This window comes from Lissotriton vulgaris, chromosome 4_1, assembly GCF_964263255.1.
Source record: "Lissotriton vulgaris chromosome 4_1, aLisVul1.2, whole genome shotgun sequence".
Lineage (NCBI taxonomy): Eukaryota > Metazoa > Chordata > Amphibia > Caudata > Salamandridae > Lissotriton > Lissotriton vulgaris.
Window position 1 is genome coordinate 2,089,759,863 of NC_141691.1, and position 22,139 is coordinate 2,089,782,001.

At 43.6% G+C, this 22,139-nt stretch overlaps 1 protein-coding gene and 1 pseudogene across 1 annotated transcript in view; both read right to left on the reverse strand.

Moving 5' to 3' along the window:
* Nucleotides 1-4,563: 4,563 nt before the first annotated feature.
* Nucleotides 4,564-6,483, reverse strand: LOC147725097 (ATP synthase peripheral stalk subunit OSCP, mitochondrial pseudogene; annotated as a pseudogene).
* A 157-nt stretch (nucleotides 6,484-6,640) lies between these two features.
* LOC147725098 (uromodulin-like) overlaps nucleotides 6,641-22,139 on the reverse strand; it is a 227,911-nt gene continuing 212,412 nt past the window's right edge. Inside the window, exons 8-9 of the mRNA XM_086918170.1 lie at nucleotides 18,577-18,736; nucleotides 6,641-6,646 (exon numbers count right to left, since the gene is read on the reverse strand). Of these exons, the coding sequence (XP_086774296.1) occupies nucleotides 6,641-6,646; nucleotides 18,577-18,736 (166 nt within the window). The remainder of the gene's footprint in view (nucleotides 6,647-18,576; nucleotides 18,737-22,139) is intronic.

The following is a 22,139-nucleotide window of genomic DNA, read 5'->3' on the forward strand; positions in this document are numbered from 1 at the left end:
TTTGTGCAGATCTGTCCCTGCAACAGTAGTAGTATGGATTGTCCTCTTATCCAAATCAAAAGTAAAGTAGTATCTTATTCTTTCTTGGTGGTCATTCACCTTTTTATTGTTGGTAATTGTCAAAGCATAAACATTTAGAAGACTTGAAAAGACATTATGGACAATCCCAGAGGACTGCACTCAGTGCATAGAGCTATTGCTGACTAGAATGGGAGTTTCATTTAGCACCTTTTGCCAAATGTGCAATCTTAGTTAGCTACACAGACAGACTAATAAGAATAATCTAGTTATACCACAGGGAGTCATAGTCGAGGCAGGATAAGATACAGTCTACAAGAAGATCAAAGACGATTTAGAAAAAAATCGAATGAGGAACGCTAGGAAAAAATAGGTATTCTATATTAAAATTAACTTACAGGGGCCAGCAAAGGAGCCCTCGCCTGCCCGATCCTGGCCTTGTTCAGCAGCAGCAGCAGCAGCCTCCTCCAATGCCCTCTTACCCCTGGGGGATGTACAACATGAAAGAAAGAAAGACCAGAAAACATGGATGATATTTGTCAACCAAATCAAACATTTCAAAAGAACAATAACAAAATATTTTGGCGAAATAGCAAATAGACAACTATTCCAAGGGATATATTGACCTATCTCATGTGGTCTACTACGATATTAGTATTGCTTGATTTGCGGACCCTCGACTTGGAAAGTTATGTAACTCACTAAACAAACTACTAAAAAGGTTCGCCTAAGACTGGCAGGCAGCAGTCCGCAGCACGCGAAGTGACAGACAGAGTCCATTGTGATTGCAGATCAGCGACAACACTAAAAAGTTTCCTACTACATTAACCAGTAATTAAAATACTCAAACTATCAATCCACCACCACTATTTCTTCTTATTGCCAGGTGTACAAAGGAAGGACTGGACTTGAGTCTGTAGGGGCAGATTTACAAGCCCCTTGCGGCTCTTTTGCTCCATTGTTGCGTGACTTTTGTGACGCAGCGCCAGAACAAAAGAGGCGCCATGGTGCGGCGCATATGAACAACGTGACGCTTATGGGAGATGCATTACGTTGTAAAGCCCTGCGCCATCAGGGGGCGTTCCGGCACAAGGGAGGGCGTTCCTGTGCAGGAACGCATCCTAAAAGTGGCCATGGTGCGCCGCATTGTAAATATGGCGCACCATGGGTGGTGGTGGCGTGGAGCACAATTACTGGGGAATCCTTGCTACTTTGCAGGGATGCGCCGGTAATTAAAAATCTGACCCTTAGTGTCTAGCATTACGCAGTTCTTTAACTACACTCATACATAATTTCCCAGGCCAATGAAATGAACACAAAATCGAATACCAATAAGCATAGTAGCAACGCTACTGAGAAGGAGAGCAGTGCACCTGAAATGCACAGAAGATTTTGAAATATAATTTACCTACAATGTAATCAGCAGCATTATTGCTCTTGGTAAAAAAACTAAAATTTGCAATTTGCAATATATTAACACACAGAGCAGGAGAAAACAGAGTAGTGAAGAAATAGCTACTACTACTCACCAAGCCCGGGGATCTCAAGGCCGAGCAGGTCGATCAAGTAGCGTTCCCGGTCCAGGAGATCCGTCCAACGGTGGGTGGCCTGGTTGTAGGTGCGCCGGACACGAGAGGGTTGGTACATGGCCCGGCACACCTTCTCCCACCGCTTCCGGCGCTCCCGGATCCTGTACCCGCTAGCGATCTTGCCGCCTGCCATGATGGTCCTGGGGAGGCAGTGCTGAACATAAAAAAGTAGTGCGGCCACCTCCTCTGCGCTGAAGATCTCCCGGGCTGTGACCTGCTCCCCCCTCAAACGTCCGCACGGGAGCCGGGCACGGGGTGCAGGACTCTTCCCTTCTCAGGATGCTTCCCGGCTCCCTTTACCATGGTCTGGGCAGAAAGGAAGGTAAATAATAAAGAAGAAATAGAATAAGGAAGAAGAAAAGAGAAGAGTTTAAAAAAATAGTTTAAAATTAACCAAAAGTAGCAGAAAACACAAGAATATAGAGCTAGAAAAATAGAGGGATAGATAATAAGTAAAATAGATAAAAAAAACTTCAAACAAGAAAAGGATGGCAGAGATTCAGAGAGGATACAGAAAGCATGCCCAGAACCATAGCAATGAATGAGAAACAAGATGGCCGCGCCCGTTCACGACCGCGTGGGTAAGTTCACGCAAGATTTTCCTCGCGATCACACGCGAACTTGTACTAGCAAACCGCACACTTTGCGAGATTACACATCGCGCCCGGAAACGGAAATACGTCATGCAAACAAGATGGCCGCGCCCGTGAACGACCGTGAGGGTAACTTCGCGCCGTTGCGCTACAAGCGGCTTGCTAAAACGCACAAAACCTTGCGAACTAACATGCCGCAAAAAAAACAAATCGCATATTCGCACAAATTTGCGGCTTCCGAATTCGATCACGCGCGGATTTCCGCCCCGCGAATCCCTCGAAATTGCAGAAAAACGAGTTTTGCAAAACTGAAAGCACTCAGCAGGTGCAAAAGTTCAAACTCATCATTAGTAACCATTCCCTGTAGTGCTTCCTGAGGGGCCCCTCCAGAGTTCAGTTGCCTACTTGCAACTATTCTATGACCCTGCTCTGACCCTCCCAGCAGGCTCATAAAATAGCTACAAGTAGGCCACAAAGGTCCTGTGAAAAAAATTGCACTGCAACAGAAAGCAAATTACAGATAAGGAAGCAGGTGCCAGACTGGAAGTTTAAATTCAGTGACACATTAATCAACCCCAAATTAATTCATGTCAGTTGAAGCAGGGCAGGTGTGCTTGCTTTTCACCCCCATAATCTACAGTGATGAACCAGAGGGTGGCAGTGATATACCAGAGGGTGGCATGGGTAAACCAGAGGGTGGCAGTGGGAGGGTGCTGTGAACCTGTGATGATGAACCAGACGTAGAAACAACATAGTCGCAGCCGTTGCGATCCGACAAGTAAGTTCGCAATTGCGAACTGGTACAAAACCCTTGCGAACTGGCAGAAACCCTTGCGAACACAAAAAAATAAAAAATCCGCAAATTCGTGAGGGTTCGCGGATTTTGCGGATTGCGAATTCGCAAATACGCTAATTTGCGAACCGCAAATTTGCAAAATTCGCCAATGCTTACTCGACATTTCATTGGGGATTGCTTAGGAGGTGTAGTGGCACCTAAGCGGACATGAGACAAGGGGGTGGTTAGGACAAAGAAGGAGATTCTGCTGGCATAAGAACAAAAATAACTAAAGCATCAACAACTACATTCAATTTGAAGAGAGCAGTTCACGTTCACTGTTCCTACCACTGTCAAAACAACTATGGCTGAAAATCCAACACTGTAAATCGATTATGATTGTTTTAATTTTCATAAAGATGCTAATAATAAAATAAGAAGATTTATAGACGTGTTTCTATATTTGTATTGTAAGGAGATTATGATTGAAATAACTAAATTTAATCCGCAGGAGCTCTTGATAATGGGGCTAAAATTGTAACTAAAACATCCAGATTTTTAATTACAAATGTTTTTAATTGCATAATGAATAGTTTTAATTTTCATAAAGATGCTAATAATAAAATAAGAAGATTTATTGATGTTTTGCTATATTTGTATTGTAAAGAGATTTCCTTTGGTTCATTGTACTTTGAATATAATTTTTTCAGTAGCATTAAAGAACACAGAAGGGAACAACTTTTTATATTATGAAAGATTATTCCAACATTCTCTGTCCTCTCTGGGCTTCATGCCACTAACCTTACCGGCCCAGAGCACCCCTCAGCCAGCCTGAATTCCTATGAAAGCCCCAGCCTTCAGAGGCCCTCGTGCAGGCAGCGCGAGGGGAGGCTTTTCAAGCCAGAGAGAAAACACAGAAAAACATTGATCGCAGCACCATCATCCTCCATTAAAAAATCAATTGATTGTCACTTGGTGCAAGGGGATTTTTCTCACCGTTTCTTTCTCCCTCTGTAGGAGCACAAGATGGCTGCCAACATTTCCTGGTTTGAATTGTTGGCAGCCAATTAGAGCTAAGCTCGTGCTCAGGTGTTAGGCTCCGCCCAGATATCAAAACATTTTATTTTTTGAATATCTCAGGAACTACTTAACGGATTTAGACCATTTAACAAAAAGGTCTCTTTCCGATCCAAGGGCTACCTTTTTGCCAAATTTGGTGTAATTCCGTTCAGCAGTTCGGGCTGTAGCCATGTCTAAAGTTTCCTATGGAAAATAACATGTGAAAAACACGTTTTGGGACCACCCTTTTTTCTCAGCCCCCGCTTGGCGAATCACCCCAAAATTTTCGAGACAGGAGCTGACCGGAGCACCGCACTAGTTTATGAAATTTGGCCAAGATTCTCCATCTGGCGCCAAAGTTATTAAAAAAAGAAAAAACGTTTTTCCTATGGAAACTAGGTCCTAACTATAACTATCTACTGTCGACCGCCAGTAGATAATATATATATATATTGATTCAATACATGTAGGGGCTTCATGATGAAATTGAACAGTGCAATAAAAATATCACTTTTACAGAAATATTTTCCTATGCGGTCTCCCGCATAATTTTGCTCAGTTTCTGAATGTTGGCTTTTGTTGACATATTGATATATTTATCACCAATGCTGATAACCATTCCACCGATGATTGCTGGATCAGTCTGGGTCTCCAGCTGCAGGACTTGTCCTTTAGACAGAAATCCATTCAGAGCAGTTTTTAAATCAGCCAATGTGGGCTCATCCAAAGGCCTTGCAGATGTGACAGAACAAAGTACTTCACCACGGTGAGCGCTCAAAGTTTTACTGAAGGAAGCAATGATAGCCTCAGTGTTGCATAGGCGGCCATTCTCTGCCAGTAAGTTAACAAAGTTGATGGTGATGGGTACAAGTTTCTCTTTTGCTAAAAACATCATTTAGACTCTTCTGTTTGAGTGCACACTTCACCTGGGTATTGGTAATGAGAGCAAACATTTTGGATTCTTTTACTAAAGCCGATACTCTGGTGAGATCTTTCTCAAATTGGTCCAGTTTCTTTTCTTTTGAAGCAGCAGAATAAAGAGCAGTTGCATAGCGACCTTCCAGGCCAAACACGGAGATTGGAGGCCAGATCAAGTTTGCAACATTAATGGCCATGCTGAAGTTGGACACCTGCTGCTAGAGCCCGCCTGCTGCTGCTATATAATATATATAAAACACACAGACACTTTGCCTAGGATGGTTGGCTTTGCCTATCTTTTCTGTGCTGATGAATTAGACAGAGATGATCATTTGGCTTCAAACAATGCCACATTTAGATAATGAGGCTGCTTGTTTCCTAGCTAGAATAGTGATCTGATATGAGAGTGGGGGCCGGTGTGTTCCTGGCACACCAATTGAGTGCCCCGCCCTCGTTGGCCATCTGAGCTGCTGTGCATATTCTATTTGCCCACCATGCGCCTGGGCCTGCAGGGAGCTCACCACATGGGAAGCAACGGACAATAATGTTTTGTTACATAATGTATTCCAATACTTTACATATTACTCTTCTTAGCGTATGTATTTCCAGCTATATTGAAGATGTGTCGCACTACTAGAAATGATATCTCTGAATGAGTTTGCATTTGCTGTAAAAAAAAGATACAACTCAACAACTCCCTACCCAAGTAAACATATATTTAAACTAGACCTTTTTGCTAAATAAACTTAAAAATGTAAAATAGCAAAATATGAATAAAACACTCTTCAACTTACGTCTCTTTACATGTACTTTCTGAAAGTAAACACTACGAATTAAAAAAGTGACATACTGCCTGAAAAGATACAAGTATCACAAACAACAAAGTTATATGAATTAATATAAATGTATCCAAATAGTGAATACAAATTAACCAGATAATCTCAAGCTCTACAAACTAACTAGAAATTAACATTTAAAATTAAATGGATGTTTTATTTCCTCTAACAGAAATGAAAGCACCTGCTCCACATTAGAACATCCCCAACAGAAAATCTGCAAAACAGTGTAAAAAACGTTTAAATATAGTATATATTTATATGATCACACTACTTTCAGACACAATGACAGAAACAGCCAAATACATAACATCACAAAAAGGAAAGCAGTTATTAATGGCCTTATTCTGTTTGGTGTCTTCGGCTGGGATCGTCGCCGCCATGGTCTCAGGAAGACCGCTAACCCTGCGATTCATCCGCCCGCCAGATTCTAAATTGAATCCAAGACAGGTGGGCCGTGCGGCGACAGTCTGTTTGGCTCATAGGAGCGCCTAACAAGCAGACTGCCACTGTGGGAGAGCCTGCTTCACATGTACATACAATGTGTGGCATATATCATGGACGTCACACGGCACACGCACCAAAAGGCAATTGTAGGGGGGCGCAACATGTGTCCCCCTCACCTAACCTAAAATCAGATTTGCCTGGGGACCCTGTTTAGGGCCCCCTCCTTGTCTTTTCGCCAGCTTTTTCATGGCGGGATCAGAACCGTGAAAAATCTTGTGGACCGGAAACTCACAATATGACCACTGCACTCAAAATACAACCATCTGAGTGAGGTGGTTGGACTGTTATTGAGAGTATAGCATCCCAAGACTGCTCTACTTATAATAGGCCCCTAAGGCACATAGGCTACACCTATAACCAAGAAAGTGTGTGAACAAAAAATGTAACAGGAAATGTACCAAAAATTATTCTGATGCATGATATGGAAGGGCAACTTCAAAAGATGAAGTAGTATTCATGTAAGAAAACACCACCACCCCCCAAATGTGACGGACATAGAACTAAGAGAGGTGTTGCAGGATATAAGAGACGCAAGCATTAGCTCCCCGGAAACAACAATCATAATTCTCCACAAATATATGCTTGAAGTCCCCAAACACATCACCTTTCAACTACCACCTAAACAAGTGTTTTATTGCAGGAACTAAAAAAAACAGCAGTGATACTCCTCCTGTCTATAGAAGACACCAGAACCCAAGAATACCTTAACATTTAACAATGACACATATGGCTTGATTACGATGCTGGTTGCACTGAGCTTATGTCTGATGTCTTGGCGGGTATTTTACAATTTGCTAAAGCCAGGACGTTTCCCCACCAGTATTACGATTCAACTGCTGCTACTGCGTCGATCACATGTACAGTGGAGCACATACCCCCAATATGTCATTACATTTGTGTACAAAAATCACAGAAAACATGTGTAGTGTACTGTAGTAAGTTACTTCTCTACTGTTCTCCACTGAATAGAATGTACCATGACATCATGGAATGCCTGGGTGTCTCTCTATGCTCATAGTGTCAGTTGGTCAACACAGGCTGAGCTGCTAGGATCTGCTCCTGGTGGGGCTTTATCTATACTTCCTATCTTCTCCTACTTACCTATCCTACAACCAAAGTACAATAAAGGATTATCTACTTATACAGTTGGACTGTTCATCTTCCTTTACAACAATTTGGCGATGATCTTAAAGAACCACCGCGTGGAGTAAAGACAACTAAGGAACTAAGGAACTAAAAGACAAGGAACCAAGGACATTAAGGACTTTCAAAACATCAATTGAAACTCAAAGGTAATGCCCCAGCCAGCCCCACCAGTGTCCTGCACTACCTGGACAGCCTGCAACCTGGGCGTATCTTATGCAATCACCAAAGACCCTGCTGTCATCTGAAAGTCTGCTGCTAGCTACAGTCTCTCCAGCAACAAGTTTCACCGTGGCACAACAGGTTTGTGCACCCTGCTGGTTTCGCTGCCCTATCTGGGTCTTGCATTGTGAAGCATCGCAGTTTGACAGCAAGTCTTGTGACTAAAGTGTCTATCAGCGTGAACAGGTTTGTGTGTGGTAATTGACCTCCCAACAGCCTCCTATTTTAGGAGGAGCCACTGACCGTCTTGAAGTGTTAAGCAACATCTTTGATGAACACAAACAGAGGCTAAAATATGTGCGTGTTTTGCGAGTGAATGTTTATTCTTGTGCCGTGCATCGTAACCCTTTGCAGTGTCAGCTGTGCCACTTGTGACCTTGGGCACTTTTCACTGTTTCTTTAACAGTTGTGGCACCTTTCATGACTCCGCACCATGGCAAACCGTTATACTTGGTTTACTTTTAAACCTCATGCACGTGCACCTTACCGTTCTCTTGGTGCCACGCAGAGGCAGGAGGAATCCACAATGACATTCTTCTTCCCTAGTTCGCAGCTGACCAGTGATGCCTGAATGCAACAGCGCACCGTGAGCCACACAGCGCCGCATCAGGAAGCGTGCCGCCATTTTGTGCCTGGCTACAGCACATCTACTATGAACTATTACTTGGAGCTCCTGTCTGCCAACCACGTTTTTCTCGTGGCTTTCAACCTTCAGGCTGCAACATTTCTCCACGCGGAAGTCTCGTGCTTGGCCTCAGCATATCATCTTAGAAGAGTAATTGTGAGCCTCTTCTTCAATCACGTTTATTTTCGTTGTCTGTTTACTGCGATCCTTGCTGCCTTGAATGCGCCGTGCCTACACTTATAGTTAGCGATATGTCACAAGCAAAGTCAATACTAGGCAAGCACCAAGAACATGTTGTCAGTTCCAGAGATTGTTACAAGGCTAGTCTGTCCTTGCCTGCTACAAGTCACAATGCCTTTGACAATGTATGCGATGTCTCGTCCATACTGGTAGGGGACAACTCTCCTGGAGCTACATGGAGCAACACCTAACGAGCAAGGAACCAGTTTCTCATCGGTGACGACTTCTGGTGAGAGACCGCTCACCAGTGTTAAAGATCTTTCTCTTTGTTTGTTTATTTATCATTACTATGCATGTTTTGATGCATGTGCAATTTAGAGCATTAGTTCTTGTTCTTATTACCCTACTTATAGGAGGTTTCTACAGTAATTACCCCATGTGTACCCTTTTTATGGGGAGGTGGTGTGGGCAGTCACTGCCTTATTCCAGTTAGTTTTTGCTCTTAGGGGAGGTTGCTTGGTTTTCTAGGGTGACAAACGTTTATTCTGTAGTGTACCCTACTTTGGGGAGGTGGTGTGAGTGATTAGTGCCTCATCTAGTTTCAAGGGTCATTACTCTTTGTGTACCCTTTATGTGTGGGCGTTCAGTGTCTCATTCCAATTCTAATGGCCAATATCCCTGGTATACTCTACTTAGGGGATGGTGTGTAATTTTCCAGGCCCTGTGGTGTATCCTTCTAGGTTTACCCTACTTAGGGGAGGTTGTGGGGTATGTGGGTAGTCAGTGCCCATATCAGTTCCTAGGTGAGTACCCTGTGGTGTACCCTACTTTGGGGAGGTTGCATTGTTTGGGGGTAGTCAATGCCCCATACCAGTTCCCAGTGGTATACCCTACTAAGGGGAGGTTGAGTAGTTTTCCATGGTGAGTATCCCGTGGTGTACCCTACTTAGGGGAGGTGGTGTCATTTTCCGAGGTGAGTACCCTATGTTGTTCTCTTGTTTGGGGAAATGTGTGTTGTCAGTTCCAAGGGATACTACCTATGGAGAATCCTTTTCATGTTGACACTATGCTCCGGTCGATGTCCTCTTGCTTGGAACTCATGGCCAAGGGTTTCATGTTGGTAGGACTTTGAGGGAGAAGCTTTTCTCTAGTGTTTAGATCTCTTCCGTTAATCTTAATGGATCTTAATCCTAGTTTTCAGTGTCAGCATGCCTTCTAACCTGGGGAACTTTTGGTTTTTTTCCAGAGTGTTTCCTCTTGTGTATTTCTGTTGAGGAGGTTACACTCTTCCAGTTATCTAGAGTGAATCTTATCCCTGTTGTTTTTTTGGGGGTATGTTGTTTTCTCCCAAGGATCAGTGTCTACACCCACCTTTGTTTACCAGGGTGCCTACCCTGTGGTGTTCCCATGTATGGGGAGGTTGTGGGGGTGACCACCCTTCTTTGTTGCATTGGTTTATATTCATCTGAACCATGCTTTGTTTTTCCCTAAGGGAGGGGGATGGGGCGTGTAGTAGTAATGATATTTGCAATTTTAAATTATTCAAATATTTCTGGATCTTATTGTATTTATGCTCATGCTAATGGTATTTCTGATACCTCATGTAGTACACTATTAGATATGTATTGTATTGTATTGTATTTATCATTTATATAGCGCAAAACTGCCACCCTATGGGTATCCTGGTGCTTAGACTTCAGACTAGTCAGCACAAAGAACAACCTGAGCTGGTAGGGGAGATCTACTTTTCCGCTCATGGAAATAACCAGGTTTTCAGACTCTTTCTGAAACATGACAGTGAGTCGGCCTATCTGATAGTCTGAGAAAGGTCGTTCCAGAGACGTGTGGCTGCCACACCGAAGGCTCTGCACCCCATCCTAGTTTTTTTAAATCTTGTCGTTCTTATTCGACTCGCATTGGAGGAGCGGAGCTGTCTTTTCGGGTTATGATAAGTAAATCTTTCCTGTAGTGGGATGGGTACCATGCCATGCGCTGCTATATACACAATACAGAGAGATTTAAAACACACTCTCTCTTTAACAGGCAGCCACTGTAAGTTGTATAACACAAAAAACAGGGGGGTCTCCCAGCTTAGTTATGTGGCTGCACTGTCAGTCCGAGTTAACAGAATCTTGGGGTGGATAAGTCACATCAAGACAGCTTATTTCAAAACAAGGTGAACACTATATGTATATGAAAGACCAATACGGTACAGATCATTCATACATGGTTGACAAATCCAAAACAATTAGCAAAGGGTTACCATCAAATTGACTCAATGATCAGTCCTATCATATGGCCAAACCCCGGTGCAAATCAGGCTAGTCCCCTGATCATTGGGACTTCAAGCGCCGCACCATTAGTTGCTGGTCAAGGATTTGGTCCACCCATACAAACAGACCAACAATGATGGCTGATCTTTGATGGTAAAGTGAGAAACCGTGCAACAGAAAAAATAGTGACTTTAAAATAGGATGGAGTGACCTCCTATTTCTAACTTTATTCTACGGACGAACCACACCTCCTAATTAAAAACATAGAACAGTGCAAAAAAAAAGGACAGTCAACAAATATCTGTCTAATAACGGGCCAACATGTTTCTGCCTAGCGGGTATTTTATCCCATGGCATTCGTCAGGGCCTCTGTTCTTACAATAGTTGCACTAAGTAGTGATGAAACAAAAGAAACACCACCACTACCAAAGTGAAAAAGTAGGATGTATAAGTGTTGAGTACGATACAACCTGTACCAACCAATGACATTAACCCTCCATGTCAGATAGGAAATACGAATTCTATGGAGGAAAATGCATAGTCATTATAAACTTACTATGTCAATCACCTATACAATGTGTTTCACCAAAAACAGTTTCAAAGAAAATATTGTATTTATGCTCACCCTTCATGGCAGGGAAATGGACCTCATCTCACCTGGACCTTGCTCAGGTACTACGAGGCCCCGCACTACATAAATATAAGAGGTAAAACAGAAGTAGAGCACCCATAGAACATAATTTCACAGTCTATTCCAGTGCCCAACATTCCTGTCCATTAGATCCCCTTACCTCTAGGGACCAACATGTGAGGAGACTCTAGTAACTGAACTATGTGTGCCCAGCCCCTTGGACTCCCAGGTCTACCTTCCAACACAAATATATCCTCATAGAGGTTAATTATCTATTCATAGTGGGACTACTACTGAGTTGCAGACTCTAACAACAACATTCTTTCTGGCTGTGTTATTCACACTGAGCTTCCTGTGGCTTCTCATACAATGAACCAGCTATAGACTCACCTATCCGTCGGTACCTCAAAGCTCACATCTGAGTCTTGGGGGAGGCACTCGCGAGATCTCGACATGAGACAAAGTCCCTTGCATTTGGGAAAGCACTGTCCCTAATGCGAGTGGTTGCGCGACACACCCAGCGGAAATGCCGAGTGCATCACATTATTGGTCACGTTGATTGGATCACTGCCATTGATCGGAGCTGGTTGAACGACCGGAAGCTGTAATAGACCCTCGATCATCACTGTATAATATCACCTAACGAACTACCAAAATGGGGCTGATGATCTCATGCTTTAGTTTAGAGCACAAATTCCTGCGCGATTTCGAGTGTAAAGTAGTGCGCTTTTAACTTTACAACAAACTGGGTTAATAATAATGCTTTCTGGTTATTTGCTACCAATTCAGCAGAGATAAGCACTGGGGATGGTAAAATAATCGCTCTTGTGAGTAAAGAACTGCCATTTATTGTTGCTATTCTGACAAGTGAGGCGTAGGGTTACAATACCAACAAACCCTGAGTTAATTATTTAAGGAGAGACCATCTACAGGTCGGTACCTCCCCCAAGACTCAGATGTGAGCTTTGAGGTACCGATGGATAGGTGACTCTATAGCTGGTTCATTATATGAGAAGCCACAGGAAGCTCAGTATGGATAACACAGCCAGAAAGAATGTTGTTGTTAGAGTCTGCAACTCAGTAGTAGTCCCACTATGAATAGATAATTAACCTCTATGAGGATATATTTGTGTTGGAAGGTAGACCTGGGAGTCCAAGGGGCTGGGCACACATAGTTCAGTTACTAGAGTCTCCTCACATGGAAAGGAATGTTAGGCACTGGAATAGACTGTGTAATTATGCTCTATGGGTGCTCTACTTCTGTTTTACCTCTTATATTCATGTAGTGTGGGGCCTCGTAGAACCTGAGCAAGGTCCAGGTGGGGTGAGGTCCATTTCCCTACCATGAAGGGTGAGCATAAATACAATATTTTCTTTGAAACTGTTTTTGGTGAAACACATTGTATAGGTGATTGACATAGTAAGTTGATAATGACTATGCATTTTCCTCCATAGAATTCGTATTTCCTATCTGACATGGAGGGTTAATGTCATTGGTTGGTACAGGTTGTATCGTACTCAACACTTATACATCCTACTATTTCACTTTGGTGGTGGTGGTGTTTCTTTTGTTTCATCACTACTTAGTGCAACTATTGTAAGAACAGAGGCCCTGACGAATGCCATGGGATAAAATACCCGCTAGGCAGAAACATGTTGGCCCGTTATTAGACAGATATTTGTTGACTGTCCTTTTTTTTTGCACTGTTCTATGTTTTTAATTAGGAGGTGTGGTTCGTCCGTAGAATAAAGTTAGAAATAGGAGGACACTCCATCCTATTTTAAAGTCACTATTTTTTCTGTTGCACGGTTTCTCACTTTACCATCAAAGATCAGCCATCATTGTTGGTCTCTTTGTATGGGTGGACCAAATCCTTGACCAGCAACTAATGGTGCGGCGCATGAAGTCCCAATGATCAGGGGACTAGCCTGATTTGCACCGGGGTTTGGCCATATGATAGGACTGATCATTGAGTCAATTTGATGGTAACCCTTTGCTAATTGTTTTGGATTTGTCAACCATGTATGAATGATCTGTAACGTGTTGGTCTTTCCTATACATATAGTGTTCACCTTGTTTTGAAATAAGCTGATGTGACTTATCCACGCCGAGATTCTGTTAACTCGGACTGACAGTGCAGCCACATAACTAAGCTGGTAGACCCCCCTGTTTTTTGTGTTATACATATGTAAGTAGCTGGGGACAATAATCAGGTAGGGGTCTTTAAATTAAATATCCCTTGGACCCTCTCTAAACGGTTTAGTTGTTGAGCCACTGTAAGTTCTCAGGGCATCGGTTTTGGGAATGCCCTGCGGTGCCTGTTCAGTGCCAGCTTTGCTGCCAAAGACTGGACTCTGCAATCTCTGTAGAATGTACTGTGGTGCACCCAAGTACAGGGCATTGCAGTAGTCCAATCTACTAATAGTTACGCGCCTTACCACAAGCGAGCGGGTATCTTTGGGCAGAAGCGGGAGGATCTGGCGTAGCATCCGTAATAGAGAGAAGCAAACCTTAGCAGTTTTGTTTGCTTGGGACTCCATTTGAAGACCACCATCCAGTAATACCCCAAATTGTGCACCATTTTGGCAGGAGCTAGAGGGCCTTCCTCTGGGATGAGCTGAAACTCCAGCTTAGGGTACTGCTGCAGGCTGGTAGGCGGGTAAAATATAACCTGTTTTTCCGCTGTTAAATTGCAGAGAGGTTGCCACACCACCACCAGTTTTACCCGTCCCCCTATTAGCATAGAGGATTTATTAGCCGGGGGGTATTGCTGCCAAGATGTCGGGGTTGGAGTCCATGCTTAGCTACGTTTCAGATAAAAGTAAGATGTCGGGTCTTTTGGCGTCGAGCCTATGGAAAATTTCGAGCTGGTGCTTTACCAGGGAGCGCGTGTTTAGATATATGATGGCCAGAGGGCCAGTTGCCCGGGTGGGAGACATAACAGGGGCTGAGGATTGGCTTTGCGGCGTGGAAGGTCTAGGCCCCATGTCCTGTGAAAGATACATGAGGAGAGGGTCGCTAGGATGCAGAATCCCTTCTTTACTCATGGCTAGCTTGGTGATGGGGTTTAAATCCCATTTGCCCCTTAGGTTGTGAAGTTCGCGAGAAGTGTAGGAGATCAAATGGTCATTATTGCTGGCCCCTGGTCCCAGTCAGGCGCGGACGGGCGCAGACGGGCTTGGCTTTGGCGCGCCTTCGGCGCTCGGCCGGCGCGCCCGCTGCGTGGTCTTGACATGGGCTGAGTAAGTACCCCTGGGGGAAGTGGTCAGGAGGGGCGTGTCTCGCTCGCCTCGGTCCGCCCTCCACACAAACAGCGATCTGCTGCGGTGGACCGGGGTCGGAGCGGGAGGCGTGCGGCGAGAGGCGTGCGGAGGGAAATGGAGGCTTTGTGGTACAGGTATTTCCCCTTTACAGTTCAAAGTGCAAGTGCAAGTTTAAAATTAAAATAAACAAACACACACGCAGACAAACACAAGGATACGGCCAACACAATCAGCGCACAATGCTTCAGCGGCGCGTCACGAATGCTATGGACCTTATGTAGGAATTAGCTGGGAGACAGCATCATGGGGGCGTGTCTTGCTCTCCTCGGTCCGCCTTCCACACAAACAGTGATCAGCTGCGGTGGACCGGGGTCGGAGTGGGAGGCGTGCGGCGTGAGGAGGGAAATAAAGGCTTTGTGGTACAGGTATTTCCCCTTTACAGTTCAAAGTGCAATTGCAAGTTTAAAATTAAAATAAACGAACACACACGCAGACAAACACAAGGATACGGCCCACACAATCAGCGCACAATGCTTCAGCGGCGCGTCACGAAGGCTATGGACCTTATGTAGGAATTAGCAGGGAGACAGCGTCAGGGGGGCGTGTCTAGCTCTCCTTGGTCCGCCCTCCACACAAACAGCGATCAGCTGCGTTGGACCGGGGTCGGAGCAGGGCGGGACGCGTGCGGCGGGAAATGGAGGCTTTGTGGTTCAGGTATTTCCCTTTTATAGTTCAAAGTGAAAGTGCAAGTTGAAAATGAAAATAAACGAACACACACAGAGACAAACGCAAGGATATGGCCCACACAATCAGCGCACAATGCTTCAGTGGTGCGGCGCGAAGGCTATGGACCTTATGTAGGAATTAGCTGGGAGACAGCGTCAGGGGGGCATGTCTCGCTCTCCTCGGTCCGCCCTCCATACAAACAGCGATCAGCTGCGGTAGACCGGGGTCGGAGCGGGAGGCATGCAGCGAGAGGAGGGTAATGGAGGGTTTGTGGTACAGGTATTTCCCCTTTACAGTTCAAAGTGCAAGTGCAAATTTAAAATTAAAATAAATGAACACACACGAAGACAAACACAAGGATACGGCCAACACAATCAGCGCACAATGCTTCAGCGGCGCGAAGGCTATGGACCTTATGTAGGAATTAGCTGGGAGACAGCGTCAGGGGGGCGTGTCTCGCTCTCCTCGGTCTGCCCTCCACACAAACAGCGATCAGCTGCAGTGGACCGGGGTCGGAGCGGGACGTGTGCGGCGTGAGGAGGGAAATGGAAGCTTCGTGGTACAGGTATTTCCCCTTTACAGTTCAAAGTGCAAGTGCAAGTTTAAAATTAAAATAAACCAACTCACACGCAGACAAACACAAGGATACGGCCAACACAATCAGTGCACAATGCTTCAGCTGTATCAAATATGTATCACTGTATCAAATATGTGTATCTCATTGTTATACTTTCATGTAAATGTTATTTTTGAGGTATCTTACTTATCTTCCTCTCTATTTATGCTGTCATTACCTAAGGAAGGAGGATGTGTAGTAAATTACTTCTCTACTGTTCTCCACTGAATAGAATGTACCATGACATCATGGAATGCCTAGGTGTCTCTCTGTGCTCATAGTGTCATTTGGTCAACTCAGGCTGAGCTGCTAGGATCTGCTCCTGGTGGGGCTTTATCTATACTTCCTATCTTCTCCTACTTACCTATCCTAGAACCAAGCTACAATAAAGGATTATCTACTTATACAGTTGGACATGTACACACATGACTGAAGTATGTGGGGATATGCCATGTGCAACATGTACCTTATTGCTGGAGCTTGAAAAAATGTGCACAGCACAGTCAATGGAGATACATACTGCTTAAGGACTTTTCTGGATTCTGGCACCCACAGTATCGTATTCATTGGGGTGCAACTGTTAAGGTGTACGGGGGACCTGGAGGAAGGGATCAACAATGGAGACTGCTGAAGAAAAGCGGATTTAGGTGAGTATATGTACAACAAATCCATTGTTTTGACGACTTAAGGCAATCAGTCGGACCGCCATGCTTGGGTCATCGGAAATACACATCAGAATACGGATAGCTGTAGGAGAACCCTGTACTGCCCAATGCATGCTATTTTTCTCCGACCACCATCTGGGCAGTCGGAGAAAGGTTGTCGGAGTCAGCAGTCTTTCAGTGGTCAGTCATAATATTGGATAAATGCATCATAATCCTTCGGCCAGACCGCCCGCTTCAGATGAAACTGTGGTGGTCCAACAACCACTGATAGGACCGTGTAAGTCAGTCCGACAGGCATCAAAATCAGGCCCATAACGAGGATCATTTCCTTTTATATGACAACCTAAACCGGCTCCTATTGACTTCTATGGCAGTGCGACCAAACCAAGCCCGGCAGCAAGCAGCCACATCGTACTCACTCGGACGGACTACAGGAGTCCAGCTCGGTCAAAAACACTCCGGATCTGGCTCAGGCGGAGAGCTTTCCGACCCAGATCGGAATCGGCCCCTCTGTGTACAAGATTCTACAAACAGCCAATTTGCCTTTGAAATAAAAGAAAAGGAAGACACTAGCCTGTGCCCCTGTCACAGAGATAGCCAACCACTACAATTTGTTAAAAGATATCCTTTTCTACCAACAAAATGAAGACAAACTAAGCCCTCTAATGGATTATTTTGAATACACATGGGTTAGCAGACTGCATGCCATCAGACACAGATGCCAACCCAAATTCCAAATACCATGGTGGAATGTCTATGACATCACCTTGTCACAGGAAACTGAAACACACAAAGCAGGGGAAGGACGGCATTATGCCTTCCATTCCACACGAGGCAGAACCCAACATACACTCTACAAATGTATAAAAGCATTATAAAGAAACCTCAGCTACCAACAACTATGATTGGATCAATGTTTAAAGCAAATTGCACCTAAACTTAGCAAACAAACAAAAATAATTTACCCCATGCTTCAATTTAAAGTCAAACTCATCAAATGCAACAAAGAAATAGGTTACTTAGAAATAATAGCAAAAGGCATACTATAAAATCAATAGCAACCTATTAAAGTTCTGAAAATTTTTAATATAAATAATAATTCTATTTTATTACATTAGTCTAAAAAATAAATAAAACTTAAACCTCTACATTTTTTAAACAAAAAAAGTAAAAATTCCCAACTGAAAAAAAAACTTAATCTATCACATAAAATAAATGCAACACATAAACCTCACAATTCCAAGTAACGATCACATAATATATAAACCAACAAATAAATATAACATTTCTTACCGAAAATAAATGAAATAAATATGACTTTCAGTTCTATAGTTGCAAATTTCTCTCTGTATGGACATAGTCAAAAATAATAATCCACCAAAAATGGGAATAATGTTGTCCAAAATAGCCCCCCCAAAAAAAGAAAAAAGAAAATAGATCCAATAGGGATCCCTTGATGCAATCCAAAGTACCTAGGATCCATAATAAAATTTTTTTTTAAATAAATAAAAGCTCTAGGTGAGACATTTGAGAATTAGTTCAGGGGGTGTCTTTCCTACCTCAACTAATAATATAAATCCTTATCAGGGTGAACTACCAAAGTCACCAAATAGACCTGAGCTTGATTCCTGTCAGGCTTAACTTGGATGAAAGTATTTATGCAGTACCAAACTGTAGTAAAGTCATGACACAACACAATAATGACTTAAACCCAATTTAGAAAAATAAAGAATATTTAATTGTGTTTGAACATTCATGGGTCTCGCTGTTTTTTACTTTGATTTCCTTTAGTTGGGCTTCCTAGAGCTTTTATTTATTTAAACAATGCCAATAACTCAGTGTGACTGTGCCCACACCTGCTTCTATTGGGGCTCATGCACCTGCTTGATTAAAAATGAATTTACATTCTTTTTCTGTATCAACCCTCATCACTTACCTGGCAGGTATTTGACAGTGTGATTGGGCACAGGGACACATCACACTTCATATATACATAAGTCTGGTCCTTAAAGATGAAGGTCTCTATCTCAAACATGACTTGCAGGGACTGACCATTCTGAATCACATGTACGTTCACGTCCTGGGTCACTGCACAGCTGCAAAGAGAAGAGCATTGTGAAGGTGAAATTAAAAGACTGCTTATAAAGCACAACACCCCTAAAGGAAGCTGACCCACGATGTGTGCTTAAATGCCCTACAAGGGCACTGGGTGAGATGTCCTTATTGTACAGATATTGTGTAAGTTTATGAAAGTGAAAGAGATTTTCAGTCCTTTTTATAAAATCAAAACTGATGTCTAACAAAGTAATTAGTTCTCAGGATGGGTTTGGTTTTCCATGTTTTATTAGTGACATGAATATGAGATTATTTGCTTCTGAATCATGTATAAACAAATGTCACTTTCCATTTTTCTAGTTCCACTTTAATAGCACAAGGGGACTCAAAGCCAGCTTGTGTGTTAAACATCATTTTATTAATGTGTTGCTCCCTCTCGTCTTATAAATAGCATTGATGGGGTTCTGTAGTCAGTTGGGCTCATGGGGATGCCAGCATAAGCACTGTTGCAGCTTGCCTGCAATTCCACTGTTTTTAAATGAGTCTCACCAGGGTGGGGAGACTCAGAGGCTCCCTTCCAGTTAGAATCTGAGATGCTGATTGCACAGGGTGATGTCACTATTGCATCAGCATCTACGGCCCACTGGAAATGTAGTCCCATGCGTAGGTGTCACCATGGCAGTTTGCTTCATAATTTAAAGGCCAAAACGTAGCATGCTACAAGGAGCAGGCAATGTAACTTACATTGGTTATTGAGGGCTTACTGTAAGGAGGATAGAATATAAGGGGAGAAAAGGTTGGAGATCAGGGTAGTAATCAATGAGTGAAGGAAGAGAAAACCTGATCAGTTCTTAATATTTTAACAACATATTTCTCACACAAGGGGGTGCAAGGGTGACTTAAATTCCAGAATTGCATTTACCAAGCTTCACAGGGCCACCTAGTGGTAAATGTGGAGTAATGCAAGGCAGCACAATTCGCTACTTGGTGCTACTCTGCCCCAGCAGGAGTTCCATAGGTGGAACGTGGGTGTTCCCATGCTCCCACCAATGGATGTTGGTGCATTCCTAGATTTACCATTAGTAGTACTCCAGGAAATGTGTCAAAATACTGCACCTTCACAGTGGAAGCGAAATGAGAAATATGTTTATTTCTCCTTGTTTTTCCTCTTTCTACACAAAGAAAGAGGAAAAAGCCTCAGAGGATTGTTTTTATGCAGGAAGGTGTCAGTTCCTGCACAAAACAAATCCTGCCTACAACGCAGGCACCCTTGCACCATGGTGCAAAGCTACCTGCATTTGCGTCCGCAGCAGTTTGTGCACCAGCACAGACAGAGAGCAGGAAAGTGCTGAATAATAATAAATATTGCACATTCCTACCCACTCTCTTTCATGCAGCTGAGGGCAGGAAGGTGAATATTCAATATAATCCCCATAATGTATACAAAAAACCATTTAAAAAAGGAGAATACCCTCATAAATATTATAATCAAAAAAGGGAAAGTACATATCATCAGTCAAAACAGAGTAGGTAAATGTTGAACAAGGGGGCTATCTTGGGGCAAGTTGGAGTTTGCTGAGGCTCTGATCCAGAGGGAGACCATATAAATGGAACAGGCAGTCTGGATACCTCCCTGTGTGTGAAGGAGTTATGTTGGTGACAATGTCAACCATGAGATGTCATTGAGTCCAACTACGTGGGTCTTGAGTCCATACACCCACTGCTGTTATTTCAGTAAGAGAAAGTCAACTTAAATCAGGAATAGTTGAATTCATTTGGGGTTTTCAATGACCGTCCCCCTCATTATGTTCCCATTGTGCCCTTGTTCCAAAACGTCTGTAGTAAGTTAGATAGTAGTGCAGTGGCAATGCATATTGCGCCGATGTCCCATGATAGGTATCTAGACCTTGTGTATAGTCATGCATATCATCATCATTGAGCAGTTGATGGAATAAAACTTCTCACTCTATGTAAACTTCATTGACTACTAGAATCCATTTGACAGAATGAACAGAGAGACCCCCTGGAAGCTCCTCCACTACTATGGTGTACTAGATAAACTCATAAGAATTATCAGGAACTTTTGCGAGGGTATGGCCTGCAAGATAGTCCATGGAGGACAACTCACGGAAGCCTTCAAAGTGAGGAACGGAGTCCATCAGGGTTGTTTGCTCTTGACTTTTCTCTTCTTGCTGGCAATAGCCTGGATCATGAAGACATCCCCAGCAAGAAAAATAAATGGAACCCAGTGAACACCTTAGACACAGCTCGATGACCTGGACTTTTCAGATGACCTGGCCATACTCTCATATACCCATGTGAAGATGCAAGTGAAGTGAATAAAACAAATTAGCACAATTTGGCCTCAACATCCACCAAAGGGAAAACCAAGATTCTGAATGCTAGCACGGAAAGCACAACTGCAGTCACTAGAAGAGGTTGAGGCCTTCACCTGGGCAGTGGCATGCAAGCAGGGTGGTGCAGATGCTGACATCAAGTGAGAGAGTTCATATTTGATGAATCTTGTTTTTTCTTCCGGAACCAGATACAATAGAGTTTTGTCATTTTGTATTGACATGTAGGGAACGTGAAAGTCTCCAGAAGAGCTCCCATTCACGGCCTGGTTCTGGTAGTAATCCGGTGTAAGAAAGTGCCCTTTTTATATGCTTACCCCTAAACATTTTACCCCAATGCTGATAGTTATGACTCTGAAAGGGCACAGGAGCCTGCTGCCTAGGCCCCTGTGACAGTGCTCTCTCACTAAAACATGATGTAGCAAATTGGTACTCCCAAATGACAAGGACTTTAACCCTCTTAGACGTCCATTGTAAAGTGGCACCAGGGGTACCCAGGTCATGGGTAATAAAGGGGTCACTAGGGCTAGAAGCACTATTTGTGCCACTCTGAGCGACCCAAGTAAACAGATGACAACCGGTATGTCATTGCAGACTGCAGGAACAGTGCAAACCAAGTTTGCCCTCACCAAAGGACAAAGCACTATTTTTAATATATGTCAGTCAGCCCTAAGGTAGGCTTAACTTAAGCCCAGGAGGCAGGGTGCAGTATATTAAAGGTGTGGACATATAAATGTCTCTGTAGTAGCCCTTTTTATTAAGGACTACTATAAGGGATCAGCGGTCCATAGGATAACATGGACTGGTACTCGGGCCCCACTGAGTTCGCCAGCTACATCGTGAACCAACGAATAGGAGTTATGTTTGGTATCAAACCACTTGCCTTCTCAACCCTGACATGTTTCCAATATTGGGTTTGATGTGGCATGCACGCCAGTGGCTACCTTAGAGGTTGCATACCTGATTGCCCCAGCCTTTCCTGTGTCCTGGGTCGAAGCCTGCAGTTGCTACAGCCATGACAGGAATCTGAACTCTTGCCAAGAAGTGTGAACACTCCCAGGAGTCAGAAACAAAGGCTTGGCCAAGAAGG